This window comes from Montipora capricornis, chromosome 5, assembly GCF_036669925.1.
Source record: "Montipora capricornis isolate CH-2021 chromosome 5, ASM3666992v2, whole genome shotgun sequence".
In the NCBI taxonomy this organism is placed as follows: domain Eukaryota; kingdom Metazoa; phylum Cnidaria; class Anthozoa; order Scleractinia; family Acroporidae; genus Montipora; species Montipora capricornis.
This window is the reverse complement of record NC_090887.1, coordinates 7,007,389-7,022,492: the sequence shown is the minus strand read 5'-3', so window position 1 is coordinate 7,022,492 and position 15,104 is coordinate 7,007,389. Positions and strand designations below refer to the sequence as shown.

At 39.4% G+C, this 15,104-nt stretch overlaps 1 protein-coding gene across 1 annotated transcript; it reads right to left on the bottom strand.

The window, feature by feature from the left end:
- Positions 1-1,752: 1,752 nt before the first annotated feature.
- LOC138050173 (fibulin-5-like) lies at positions 1,753-14,812 on the bottom strand. Its single transcript, XM_068896632.1, has 7 exons — positions 14,719-14,812; positions 12,385-12,507; positions 11,530-11,652; positions 4,926-5,045; positions 3,838-3,990; positions 2,599-2,707; positions 1,753-2,277 (listed from the first exon to the last, which is right to left on the bottom strand). Exons 1-7 carry the CDS (start codon positions 14,810-14,812, stop codon positions 2,115-2,117), a joined length of 885 nt encoding a protein of 294 aa, XP_068752733.1. The 3' UTR covers positions 1,753-2,114.
- Positions 14,813-15,104: the final 292 nt, after the last annotated feature.

Here is a 15,104-nt window from a genome sequence, read left to right as displayed (position 1 = left end):
TTGTAAAGTAAATAGGCTGTTCGATTACCGTGTGACGGGCGTTTTGGTTTTCTAAATTTAGCGCGAGTGGCACCACGGGTAAGATATTTTGGGAAATCTATCCATGCGAGAAATGTTGGTTATGACGTCAGCGTACGCCCATCCGCCCGCGCGTACAGACCGTCGGGGTGTAGGTGGGGAGGCAGGACAACCTCTGGGGACGGGAGTGTTCGGACACTTTTTCGTGGCGGGAAATTGCGGAGCAGCTTTGCATGGGGTCTCAATTGGGGGGGAGGGGGTCCCTTTTGACGGTTAAAAATGAGCCATCTTGACGCTTGGCGGTTAAATTTTAGGTCATTTGACGGTTAATTTTTCGAAACAACGTTTATAACACGAAATTAAAGGGCAAAAGTGGCTATAATTTTTAAATGGGGTTTTTGGTCGTCAATACTCGCCGGGCGTACTAATCGCCTGCTCCACCAATGTATATGGGACATACGAAACATTCCATAAACATAACCCTCCGATACCTACTCACTTCTTATCTTGTTTTAACGGGTATATATTAATGATTTGACAAATTGCCTCAAACACACCACACCCCGAATGTTTGCTGACGATACCAGCTTAATAGCCTGTGGGAAAAATATTGACGAAATGGAATTAGGACTTAACGAAGACTTGTAAAGCATTAGATTGTAGCTACAAGCAAAAAGCTTAGCCTTAATGTTGCGAAGACAGAGTATATGCTCATCGGCTCACGTCAAAGACTGGCTAAGATTTCCTTTGAACCAAGTGTATGTATTGGGGGTGATCCGATCAAAAGAGTCAAATATATCAAAATTCTTTGAGTGTATATTTATGAATCTCTTACGAGGAGCAAGCATATCGAAGAAATAACTAAAATAATTACAGCAGGAATTGGTGCTCTAAAACGGCTTGGAGATTTTGCAAGTCGAGATGTACTTGTTTCAGTTGATAATGCTCTAATTATGCCTCACTTTGATTATTATTGAAAGGTTTAGGATTCATTAGGAGGTGTATTTGCCGAATTAAAGGCTTCAGAAACTCCATAGCAGATGCACTAGGGTAATCATGTGTAATTAAAAACGAGGCTGGACAGTCTGAATTAGCCCTACGTCATCTTGGCTGGAGTTTACTAAGCGAACGCAGATTTTATATTAAGGCTTGGCAAATCAGTGTTTAAGGTTCTCCATGACTTGGCACCGGTGAGGCTTTCGAATATCTTCAGGAATTCGTGTTCAGCTAACAGTTATAATCTCAGGAACGCTGATAGTGAGTTGGCCCTACCATTACCGAAGACTGACTTTTTAAAGAAGAGTTATAGCTATAATAGTCCTAGGGTCTGGAATTCCTTACCCAATGAAATACGTAATTGTGAAACTTTAGCTACGTTTGATAAGCTTATTCGAACCTATGGACCAAACGTCATACGATAACTATCTCTGTTTCTATTTCTTGGTGTTATATTTAATTGCATGAATTAGTCTTAGTCATGGTAATCTATTCTTATTTCTTAGGGTTATATTTAATGCATGAATAGTTTTAGTCACGGTAATCTATTTATAATTCTTAGGGTTATATTCTCGGTTTTCACATGACGTCACGACCGCCATGTTGGTGCCCCTAAACAAAGAAAAGGCGGCCATGTTGGTGCCCCGACCAAATCCTCCGGGAATTTAACTCTATTATTATGCAATCGCCTCCTTTTGTTTTCGTTGAAAAACATGGCTGTTGATCACGTGAGTGAAAACCAGCAATTTTAATCCACGAATAGGTTTAGTCGTGATTGTTACTACATGAAGTATATTTCTTATATTTAGGCCACGCCCCTATTGGAAACCAGCTCAGTATTGTTCCTCTTTACATTGTTGAAGAGTCCAGCGTGATTAAATAAAGTTGGTCTTGATCTTGATTTTGATGTCCAACGCAGAACGATTTTACTCGTCAATTCCCCACCCCCTCCCCGAGCAGCATGAAAGGGTTATTAATTAACGACGTTAATCCAAGAGACAACGCTACGCACTTTTGTCTTTATATTTTTTAATGACAGCAGAATGCATCTTCCGATCGGCGCACGAAACTAAGGTTGAAAATAGTACAATTATCTCCGACTATCCCTCGTCATCATCATCATCTTCCCACTCTTTGGTCTTTCCTCGTTTCGTTAAGGTAGCTTGAGGCATATTAAGACTCGAAAAACCCATTGGAGGAGGCATAGCAACTACTGGAGCCATAAGCATTGTGTCCTCAAACAGCTGTTGAGCTTCCAACTGCCTGCAATGGAGATTTATTTTCCAAAAGTCTTAAACGAGCCCACCGGTTTGCTTTACTTTTATTTTTCTGTCCTTAGTGGCTTCGCTAGTAAATGGAACGGGTACTGAGGCTTGAGGTTTATATCACCTGCCGCCTCACTTTCATCCAAAGGTCAGGTCACTCAACTTTCAACTTTCAACTTGTTAATCAAAAAGGGGCTGTCTTCTTGCCTCTATTGCATACAAAGGCAATTTCAGTAAGGGAGCTGTTGTAAAATAACTTACTTCCATCGCTGTGTGAATACACACGAAAAATCAAGCTGTAGCTCCTGGTTCCCCTTACCTTAGCAACCGTTTTCGTAACCATACAGAGCCGACGATGATAAATATGAGCCCCACAAAGAAGCCACCTACGATCGCCCCCACGTACTTTACTAACTCCAGGGAGCTACCTGCAATCAGTGAAACATACAGACAGCGATTATCCTATGTACCGTAATATTTAGGAGCAATGCGGACAACGGCTCGACGAACTCACCGAAAGTTACGTCCTTAACGCTGTCTTGACGAGGCGGGGATCGACTGCCTTCGGAAGGATTCGGGTTTTTTTCCGAGAATTTCTGAGTCATGCATAAGCAATGTCTGCAAGTTTTCCTGGGACTTGCAATGACGCCAATGACTTAACTTCTTGTTGGATACCAAAATCGGGTGTACAGCCAATTAGATTACTTGCATTCTTATGTGGCCCGGCCTGGCTTGAACCCAGGGTCTCCCTCTTAGGGTCTCTTTTTGTAATAAGGAACCAGGATGACACGGAATAATTTCAAAAAATGCAAAAAATGTTAGCCCTAATAAACTGACGGATCATCTTCCGTAGGATTGGAACGAGTAAAGATAGTTGGCTGATGGCTGTTCTGCATCAACCATTTTCCTTCAAAATCACACAAGAAAATGTTTGACAAGCAGTATGCCCTCGCCAATCCACCTAGATTATTTACAGCGCTCGGTCCTGAAGTATGTACTCTTAATTGCAACAAAGAAGAGTCATTTCGTTTTTGATGGTGAATACTGTGACCAGATTGATGGCGTCGCAATGGGCTCTACTTGGCCCAGTATTGGAATACATTTTCATGTGCGATTTTGAAGAAACGTGGTAAAGCAATCGGGCAGCACGTATTTAAGAACATTTCTCTGCCGTGTTCTGAAGAGCAATAACACAGCAAAAATTAAAGTTGGGAAATTTCTGAGCTCGATGAGTTTCAAAATTGTTTTCAACGTCTTAACGCCGTTCCTAAGAATTCAGATCTTGGATTACAGTTTAGTGGTGACGCTGCAAACCTCGTCATTAGGATCTTCTCAGCTTTCAAAAGGCCATGTTGAAAGCCGAAAGGATCCTGGAAACGAGATTTTCCCCATTGTACACATTGAAAGGGTTGTTGTTGGAACAAATGACAACCACTTCAGCCAGAGCGAAAATAAAGTTTTGAATAAATGCTTTCTTTGACTAATAGCTGTTTCCTCTGTTAATTACCGCTTATTTATATGTTTCTCGACTGCGTCCACTTTTTGGTAACTGACTTACCTCTCCGTACACATACTTGACCGACTTTTCTGTAGCGTGAATCACACACGCACTCATATCCGGGGTCTTTGGGCAGAAGTTTCCTTAAGTTGAAGCAAGAACTGTGTTCAATGGTGTCACAAGTGTTATTTTTGGTACCACATTCGTCGATATCTGTACAAAACGAGAAGAACTTTGGCTTTAGACCTTTTCAAATTGTTTATCAAAAGCGCAATGAGACTACGAAGAAAGACCTTTAGTTGCCTGGGCCTTGGAATTCTGTAATTGTAGAATTGGTTGTAAAGGATGAAAAAAGAGGGAAAACTAATTAATAATTCATGAGCCTAACAGTCTATCAAAACATCGATAAAATGTCACGTGCACGAGCTTTAAACCCGATGAAACACTCCTCATTACCATTCATTATATATAGAATACTAATGACGCCCGGCTTGTTTGTCTTGAATGCTAATACCTTCCCCTCACATTTTGAACCTTTAGTTCGGACTCCCGAGGGACATGCTTGGTCTAAAGACACTCGGCTACGCCTGGTATTTTTAAACCCGATAAAACACTGCTGCTCGTTTTTTAAACATTGCTTCATATTGCAACCTCACTGTAAACCGTTAGTCATTCAATGCTCGTAAAATCCTAATGAAGAAAGGTAGTGCATTTCGAAATATTGGCTTGATATATAGCGAATATATTAAAAACATGGGCGCGTATAGATCTATACGAAATTTCTCTTCAAGTGATACCGCCATAGTAACTCACGAGTGAGCGTAGCGAAGGAGTGAGTCATCGAGTTGAACATGAGAAGAAAAATTCCATATCTACGTTCAACCAAGTATTACTTTAAACTGTTTGTTATATACTCAACAGAAAATCGCGATGGATTAATTTTGTTAAGCATATAATGTCAGTCCATCACGTGACCCCCGCAAACAGTAATGTGTTGCCGCGTTGAAAAAAGTGTAGTTTACCATTTGCTCAGATATATAAATTAAAATTAACATTTTAAGAATGAGTAATATCGTGATTAAAAATTTGACTTGACGTGCAAACGTTGTCGATTAATAAACGTAAAAGTAGAAATATATACGACATACCAACGCAGACATGTCTGTCATTTTTCTCAAATCCTGAATCACAGTCGCATCTGAAACTTCCCACGGTGTTGATGCACTCACCCTCCATTCCACAGTCATGAGTCTCGCATTCATCCACGTCTACAAGGTGAACACAACAAGTCGTCTCAGACCTCTAGTGGCTCTCATATTCGTCTTCTCCGGTTTAAAAATGGCGCTCATAGTACTTATACTGTGACAAGTTGGATGTGAAGATTAGATAAACGGCCTCAGCCTGGCGTATTGATGGGGGATAAATGCAGCCATGATCTTGGATAGTAAAAGTGATGGGAGAGTGCGAAAATGTCCCAGGGGAGAGGATTGATCAACGTACACTTGTAGCAAGTCTCTATTTTCGAATTCCCCATAATACACTTTGTTTGCCCCCCAAATTTTGCATAAACCGTTTTTTTCAAATGCTCTTGGGAATATGCATTGTCCCCAAGAGCATTTGAAAACAATAGTTTATGCAATTTTTTTTTTTTTTTGGGGGGGGGGGGGGCAAACAAATTGTATTATGGCGAATTCGAAAATAGAGAAGGGAGAGGGAGGGCACGGCACTATCTCAGTCACTCGCGCCAACCCTGCTCTGTTTTCAAAATGGCGGACCTTTTCGTGCCACCTGATAGTAACGTTCTTCTTACGTTCAAGGAGATACTCGTTGATCCGTCAGCAGGACAGCCGTTAAATGGTATTTATCAAAGAAGACAATAATGAGCTTAAGCACGCGCGTTTTTTAGACGCGGACAGCAACTGGAAGTGAGCTGTTTTCCCCTTTAAGTTGTCTTCACACAAATACACTTACATTGCTAAGTATCTTCTTCCCATTAGAGATGATTAGTATAAAAATTTGGGAGACATCACTGCCCTAGCACGCGAAATGTTCTCTTCCGGTTGCCGTCCGCGTCTCAAAAACGCGTGTGCTAAAGCTCCATAATAAGTGCTAACTCAGCTTACTAGTTTAATTTACGTCACGAAATGTAGTCTGTATTACAATCTCTACAGGATGGCTATCTCACTCACTTAACAAAGCCACTAAAAGCTTAAAAATGTGGATATACGCAACTCACACAACTCTCTTATATAGGTTGCACTACGCTATTCTCTAGTGATTAATGTTATATAAATATTACAAATGTTAAGACATAAATAACTACTGATTCCTACCAGTAGTCGGCAATCTAGAACGTTCTTTCAATGTCACGCAATCATCATATCGTTACACATCGTTACACTGATAACAGGACATTCGCCCTTGTTTTCTTTTGTACGACGGTTTTGACAAGTATGGAAGAGCTAAAATCGGGCTTTCTATTACTTTAAAAATACACGAAATGTGGTTTAAATTCACTGTCTTCAGCATCAACAACAATAACAACAACAATGACGACTAAAAGAATTTAATCAAAAACATAAAACAAGCAGCTGCTAGTCAAACATAATGATAAAACACATTTTACTTTGGACTTGACGTTTCATATGCTACAACATACATCTTCAGAAGTGATTGTTGAACAAATTCAAATATGATATATATAAAATTAAGAATACTGGTAACTAAAGAGAATAAGATAAAAATAGTACGATAAATAGATAGCAGTGAAAACTGAAGCAGTGAAAGCTATCTATTTATCTTACTATTTTTATCTTATTCTCTTTGTAGCCGCTGTTTGTTTTATGTTTTTGATTAAGTTGAAATGGCCAAAGTACAAGGATTTTTTAAAGAGAATTTACTAGTCTGAAGTGTCAGCCGTCTTCTCGCCCAAACCACAGGCACCCCAAGCTCAGTGTGAGCATGACCGACAAAAATATAAGGATTTGTATGAGAATCCAGATAAAAAGGTTAAGAAGATAATTATATGAAAAAAGTCTCAATTGAAAAGCCTAACCTTATTGCTATCGATCGTGGATAGCTTCCTTCCCGTGTGGTTATTTTCCAGATCCAATGCGATTTGAGACATTTCTCAATTTCGTGGTTGTCAACGGTTATAATAAAATCCCAAGCTTAGTCTGACACTTCAGGCTAAGACTTTACTTAAATATCGGTGCTCCCTACACGAAATGAAACATGAATCGGAAGTGCTAGTTAAAATGACTATTTTGATGCGTCTGAAATTGACAATAAGTATTCCTTCGTCACGTATACTTTCTCAGGTATAGTTTCTTCTTATGAGGTCAGCACATTCTCAACTCCGCTGCCTAGAAATCCAAGGATTATCTGTGCGACTTGGACTTTCGACTCTTTTCGCCGTTCTCTTGTCATTTCAAATGCAAGCTTGAATGCAATATCACAAAACATGATTACCGTATCTTTTTCTCTTTGTCTTCCAGTGTTACGTGTTATTATTATTATTCTCATGACTATTAGTATCACCCAACTAGTGGACTAAAGCAAATCCTGCATTTTGATTGGCTACGCTACTAGAGGACTAGTCTTCGAGGTTTCGCCTCGTTTGAGAATACTTGGGAGCCTGAAGAACACGTACCCAATTTTTTTATTTAATTTGATAACCTTTTTATTGTTACTACATACAGTATGAACAGTATATTAATAAGCTTATGAATATTCATAGAATAATGATAATTATAAACACCTGGAGACTTCTAGTTGAACATTTACTCCTAAGGGATACAAATCAATGGAGCTGGTTCCATGAAAAACTGAGGATTATAATTTTTTTGAAGGTCTAACGAGTCTCCAAAGCCACCACTGGACATTGTTCAGAGCTATGTGGACCATTTAAGGGTGTCCTTGGTGGATACTCATCGGCACACAGGGCCATTACTATCCTTGCCACTGGAATTTCGACATGATGTCTCTAAATATCTATTTCATGGGAAAGGAAAAATTCACCTTTGCCAGTACCGGTCAGCAGTACATTAGTTATAGACAGGGGCAGTAGCGACTCACTCATTCTCTATTTTCGAATTCCCCATAATACACTTTGTTTGCTCCCCAAATTTTGCATAAACTATTGTTTTCAAATGCTCTTGGGGACACTGCATATTCCCAAGAGCATTTGAAAACAATGGTTTATGCAAAATTTGGGGGCAAACAAAGTTTATTATGGGGAATTCGAAAATAGAGACTTCGGCCCTCGTGTTCTTGTGTGTATCAACTCTTTCTGTGATCGCTCAGACTTATTAAAGGTTCCAGTTGCGTAACGATAGTGTCATCGACTTACCTCTGCTTTATTTACTGGCGCTTTTTATTGTTACTGTACAGTATGAACAGTACATTAATATAAGCCTATGGATAATTTGGTAGAATAATGATAATTACAAACAGCTGGGGTACAAATCAAGGGCGCTGGTATTTTCTAATGACAGAGAAGGGCATGAAGTAATTACTTGGAATGATATGCATGAAAGAAGTGACTTGACTTGTGTCCTCTCGTATCCTGGTCGCTTTCCATGCAGTGAGCAAAACAAATTTATCCATGAAGTGCTTGTGATTTGGGAAAAGCATTTTTGAAGGACTCTCCATTTGAATCGTTAGCAAGGTTGCAAACTTCTTCAACTCTGTCCAGTGTCAATTCAACCTCGTTCCCAGGGCGGAGAAAAGCCCGCAAGTGGCATGTGCCATGATACAGAAATTCATTGAATCGTGGGCACATTCCGGCTTTGAGAAGTTTCTGTTTCTGAGATCCAAGTAAGCTTATAAATTCTTTTTAATATTGCTGTCTGAGCCTTCTGCACACTTTTTGCTCCAATCTCAGAACGATATGCCAACTTATTGATGTTTTTCACCAGTCTGTCATCAGTCTCCCTCTGGGCTTGTTTAAGTCTTCTGTTGCATGACTGTTGCATCCCTTTCTAGCACCTCGTCCATATTATTTTGTAGACGTTTGTCTGTTATTCACAACAGCAAATGCAGTTAATCAGCAATTACATTTGTAACACTCTTTCATTTTTGTTGTCTTTTCGCCACTCTCATATTTTTTGTATAAAACCTATCCCGTAATACTTTTTCGGGCAGCCACAGGCAGCCCAACAGATACTACAACATTGGTGAGTGGCATATTTAAAAGTGGCTAATTAATGCATCCATAGTTGTCTTTGCTACAGTGACAGAGTCCTATGTTTTCTTGTAGTTCCCTTTTTAAGGCTTCTTTGTCGTAATGGTCGGATGGTTTATTAGTATCCCATCTGCGTTCCTTGTAAATTTTATCCCACAAACAGGAATAATCCGCAGTTGCAGAGCTCATGAAGAAAAACTTTACTTTGATTTCTTTTCCATTAATAGATATATATATATACTTTGCTTGTCTGTGAGCTCATGTTCACCTCTTGAAAAGAAAAACGTTGAACTTCAATGAGGTTTTCATTGTCATATTTTTCAGGGTCATTAACTGTTGTCACTTTCTTTTGCTTGTAAAAGTGCAAATGAAAAGATCATAAAATTTGCCGTCCATGACATCCGAGAACGATCACCACTAATTTTGACTCCAATTGAAGTATCGTGGTTTAGAGTAGTTGTGAAATTAAATAAAATGGCTGCTCTTGGAAATTTCGAGTTCCCTTGTGTTCTCTCTATTTGTTACAATTTATGTTTTTCGTGCAGTCACTAGGGCTTGTGTCTTTCGTGTTCTTCCTTCCTAAATACGAGGTATATAAAAATGGCATCTTGGGCTCTTGAAGTCTGGAACTATGTAGAGTTCAAGTCTTTGTCTCCGTCACAAAAACGCGGTCTCACGCAACGCTGCCCCAAAGAAATCGAACCACATTCCTTTCTCAGTTGGAGCCAATCACAGCTACAGTTCCATTTTCTGGAACTCTATCGTGCAACTCAACCAATAAATGATACCTCTGGTTTTATTAATGCGCTCAATCACCACAAAGTTATATTTTTCAAAGCGACCGCTTAGACCAAGAGCGCATGCAAGAATAACTGAAAACTAAAATTGTGAAAAGATGTCAATATTATCACATAATTCGATATTTTTGTTGACTCCAAAATCGATTCCTGTACGCGCAATTTTATAAATTTCACGTACTTTCAACTAACCACTGTGCAAATAAAGAGAGCTGAGACCAAAGCAAACAAAAGTCCATCAAAATCTCACCGCGTCTGTAACTTGAAACCGAGGTAATAATAATAGGTATATGGAGAGGCTTTCTGTTACAGTTGACGTGGTTTTGCCTAGGTCAAAACGCAGATTGGATCTGCGGCTAGAAACCCGGTAAATGGACAAATAGTTTCGGGCACACCACTGTTGCGAAATTATGGGTACTATTGCCGAAATATATATATCTCTTTCTTGGGCAGTCGCAATTTTTTCGGCGTTTCAATCCAAATTCCTACATGGGGCTGCCAGAAATCGCAGTGAATGGTTTTTGCCACACTCAATTTGCTAATAATTTTGGTTTGGTCCTCGCGATCTTTTGGCGACACTGTGGCGGGGCAACATTTCACAATGTAACATACACGGCAACGGCGCTCTTGCAGGGTATGTGGCACTGTGAAATGTTTCAATCAACTTGCCCCGCCACGATGTCCCCCTAACGTTGCGAGACAAGTTACACGAAATATTTCACAGTGTAACAGCGCCTTATACGACGGTTTTAGTTGACTTAACTTCTGCAGAAGGCATGTCGAACTACGCACTTGAGAATCTACACAAGGTTGTCCACACAGGATAAAGGAATTTTAAGAGCTGGTCGAAGCAGCTTTTAAGAGTCTGTGCGGAGATTGGAGTCTGAATTATGAGTTTTCTCGTATTCCTCGGGAAAAGGTAAGCTTAAATTCGAGTATTGCTTCTTCTAGCCATGGACCATTCAGCCCTTGCAGGTTGATATCCCACTCTTGGACATTTTCTCATACTATCTCGGTGCCATTTTGAATGTAACAAGAGAAACGCGCCCGCCATACTCACAAAATTCCGGCAACGCATGTCATTGCCATTGACATTCGCATTGCCGTTGCCATTGCCATTGCCATTGCCATTGCCATTGCCATTGCCATTGCCATTGCCATTGCCATTGCCGTTCTCGTTGTCATCATTGTTAAAAAGGTGCATATTAATGCCTAAACCCATAAATTGCAATACTTTACATATTGAAACTTATTGAGACGTTAATCTTAATGAACTAAGCTTGTTTCTGCTCAATTATGAAAAAAACGATAATTGGATATAGAACATGTCTATGAGGTGTTATCCAATATTTTACATTTACGGTACGTTTTTGACACCGTACAAGGTCACTGCTTTGTGACCACATAACGTCACTACACGTCTAGATTTTCTTGCCAAATAAACCTCATGGGAAAGTTCTACAAACGGGAGGTTACAAAGGCAAAAGGCAGAAGGCACTCAAGTCTGTAATGAAGATATCACAAAATTGTAGAGGGCAAACAATAAAACTTGTAGATTTCATTTAATTTGTGGAACAGGATTGTTGTTAATTTGAACGATGAACTTTCAAGGTAGAAGCCGTTTTCTTGATCTTGGTGATGTGAGTAACTTCGTCGAAGAAAGTCGAAATAAGCCATATTTCTTGAGTATCGATTTTCCCTAGTGGAGGCCACAACACCAACCATATGGCATATTTTCATTTGCCATTATGCCTCACGTTAATCACTTACCCTCGCAAGTTATTCCATCCCCTTTGAATCCTACTCCACATTCGCAACGGTAATTTCCTTGTTCGTTGATACACTTTCCACCGACTGAGGCGCATAAATTTTCGCCTTCACACTCATTGATGTCTGATGAATAAAAAAACAACAAAAAAAAAGGAACCACCATACCTCACAAGCACTAGATTAACTAGTCCCACGATATAATTATTATGTGCTCTCGTTTCCTTCTCTTTTTTTGGAAGGTGCTTTTGAAGTTTTCCTTTTCAATTATCCCAACCGCATTTACACCTGACTTCAAGAACAACTAAGAAAACGTTTCTGATTTTGCAACACTTGAATATTTTTGCGTTCAATGTTGGTGGAACGCATACTATTTTAGATGCTGTAAGATTTCAGGGTTTGGGCGCCATCTTGGTGTGTCTGACCACTCCCCTCCACTTCATGCGAGGATCTCGAGCCCGTCTCGCAGCCAACCACAGCTAGACTAACAAACATGGCTCTGAAAAGACGGCACAATGCAATTTCGTTATACTACTCCTTTCGGTCATCGCCATTGCATTACGTCCATTACCAAAATGTTGATCTTGCAACTTGTTTATGACACAGCTGTAAAGCACCCCGGCTTTCTCTAAATATTTCTGGGCAATCAGTTTAATAAAATATATCATTAAATTTTCAACCTCGGTTAGTGCATTTCTCGTGCTCTAATTGGTTCACTCAATCTCGTTTATCAGCTTATATACCTCAGTTTCACCTTATATGGTAAATGATTGCGCAAAGCGTTGCTAAACTTTTTTTTTTTTTGCTGGAATGAGACCATTGAAATTGAAGGTGCGAAGCAGTCTCTTTCTGCATTACCTGTGCATTCTTTCCCTGAACCTTTAAATCCCTTTGTTGCGCATTCGCAGTTATATCCCCCAACTCTGTTAGAGCACACCGCCATATCGTCACAATCATTTTCTTCCATGCACTCATCTATGTCTGCAAGTGAAAGTGATAAACAGAAACTGAAACGAAGAATTTTGTCTTCTTGAGGCCCATGTTTGGTTTTCAGAAACGGGGGGGGGGGGGGGGACGGGGGAGTTTTTCTGATCAAGACTCGTCTTGCAAAAGCAATTTTCCTGCGAACAAAATTTGCTTTACAGGGGGATCACGTTAAGATTTGAGGATACTTCAGTTTTAAATCACTCTCTGAATAACCTGATCTGTCTACGTTCGCTTTTAGTTTAAATCCACCACGCCTCGTGAAAGCCCAAAAATTCTTAAATTTATTCAAAAGAATCGATGTTTAAGAAACAAGAAAGAAAGAAAGCGTTAGCAATAGAGAGTTCATTTACGGCGGACTGATAACTTAGGCCACCAACTTCGATACCCTGGGATGTATGTTCTCGCGTTTTGGAATGCAAGCGTTGCTTAGCAGTTGGAAAGTGCTGCTATTCGTCTTCTAGCATTTAAGGCATGACTTGCAAACTAAGGTCACTCGATACGATCTCTCGCTCGCTACACTTCAATCTGTCAATTCTGCAGCCGTAACATTATTTTAATAATGTTAAAATTTGTCTGTAGATTACTTGGGCTACAACATCTCTGTCATTGAACTGAATTGTAAGAATTTTATATTGGCGTTTGGGCTCGTGTAATAGTACTAGTACTACTGTCTTTCTTATCCACCGCTGCGTGTATTATTATAGTCCAGCTATCAATGAACAAAATGCCTATTCCTAAATCTTTTTTGCATCGATGTATATTAATATAAAAATGCTTTGTTTTCGTTTCACAGCAGAGTGATTAGAGAACAAATGCCACTTGGCTTCGCGTTAGTCTGTGTGAGGAAGATGATATAATAGACACCTTAGTATGCAATTCAATGTCGGAGCCTTTAATATCAGGGAAAACAGTATTTTTCATCCCACAAGGCTCTGATATTTCATGCCTATTCCAAGCCAACTGTGCAAAAGCGTATGAAGTCAGATTCGAGACTATATTTGTCTTTCGACTCGTCGAGTCGTTTATTCCGGTTTGTCTCGTCGTGCACCGAGTTCGTCACGTCGACTTCCCAGTGCGTGCCATTGTTGGATACGAGATTGGTAATCGTTGGCAATTTACCATCTCGTATCCAACGCGGGCTCATGGAATAAATGTTAATTACACCGACTGTAACTAATCAATACGCCGTTGATTACTGGATTAAAGTGTTACAGTATGTAATGTACCGACCAGAAATTAAGCCAAAGCAGAGATCAAGTAACAATCAATGTCCTTGTATCACTTCTGTTTTTCGAAAAAAAAAAAAAAACAACTGGTCTACTGACAAATTATTTCAGTTTTACTCCCTTTCAGTACAAATTAGGGTTAATTTAAACTCTAATCGACAGGGCATATAAAACTAACAACACTACCCTAACCCAGGGTTTTCAAAACGATATGAATACTCTTACCAGCTATTTTGAAACGTCATAATATGTTTCCCAGTTGGTTAATTGATAAGTCCGTTCAAGGTTATCTTAGAAATCTTACAACAAAAGAACTCGCTTTTAAACATGATGTATCTACAGTAACTGTGATTTTTATAAACTACCTATCCATCTTATACCAGAAAGAAAATTTCATCTATTATCAGCAACTTGTATTTAAAGATTTAAAGGTTGGGTAATTTTCTCTCCATATAAACTGTGCAACATTTTGAACCCAAAGGATTTTATTCTGGATTCTTTCAAATCACGTGTTGTGTACAAATTTACTTGTGCTCGCTACTTTGGTGAAACCAACAGGCATTTCTACACTCGTGTAAATGAGCCCCTTTTCCGGGATAACTTGAAATTCTCATATTTTCAATTATCTTGGTTTTCTAAAAGTTGTCAGGATAATTGTCATGTCTCTTGCTTCAAAATTATTGATAATGCTACCTCTTTCTATCAATTCAATATCAAGGAGAAATACGGATTATCTTGCAAATATTTTAACGTTACACTCACTATGGCTGATGATGATGTTTGAAACATCGAAACATGTTCCTTAAACTCAAAAGGGTGGTTGTATTTTTAAAAATATTTATTTATTTATTTACATATTAGTATCACGTGATGGCAAGACAAAAGGACATGAAGTCCCCTACAAGGTTAAACCGCCCACCCCACCCCACCCCACCCCCCGTTAGAACTTGGCCTATTAAGCATACTTCCCTGCACTTACCACATTTAAAATTATAAATTGGCGTTTTCCTCAGGCTATCAGGGATCCAGCAAAGGGGTTCTCCTCTAAAGAATATCCCCTTTCGATCAGCCATTGCGCGATCTAGCCCACTTCCGCAGGTGCAGTTCCATTTGTTTCCTTCAAGAAGACTGTACAAGGCATACATTTGGTTTTTTTTTGCACATCTTTACAGTTAAAAATTACCATCACGTGAAAATTAATAATTTAACGAAAAAAGAAATGTGTTGAGTCCTTACTTAAGACTAGATGCAGTCTCTGCAGTTCGGACGGGTCTAAAGTACAGGTTACTTTTCACAGGTCAAACGTTGAAACCTTTACTAATCGGCTAGCCTCATTAGGCCTAAAATCTATATGTTTAGGCCTAA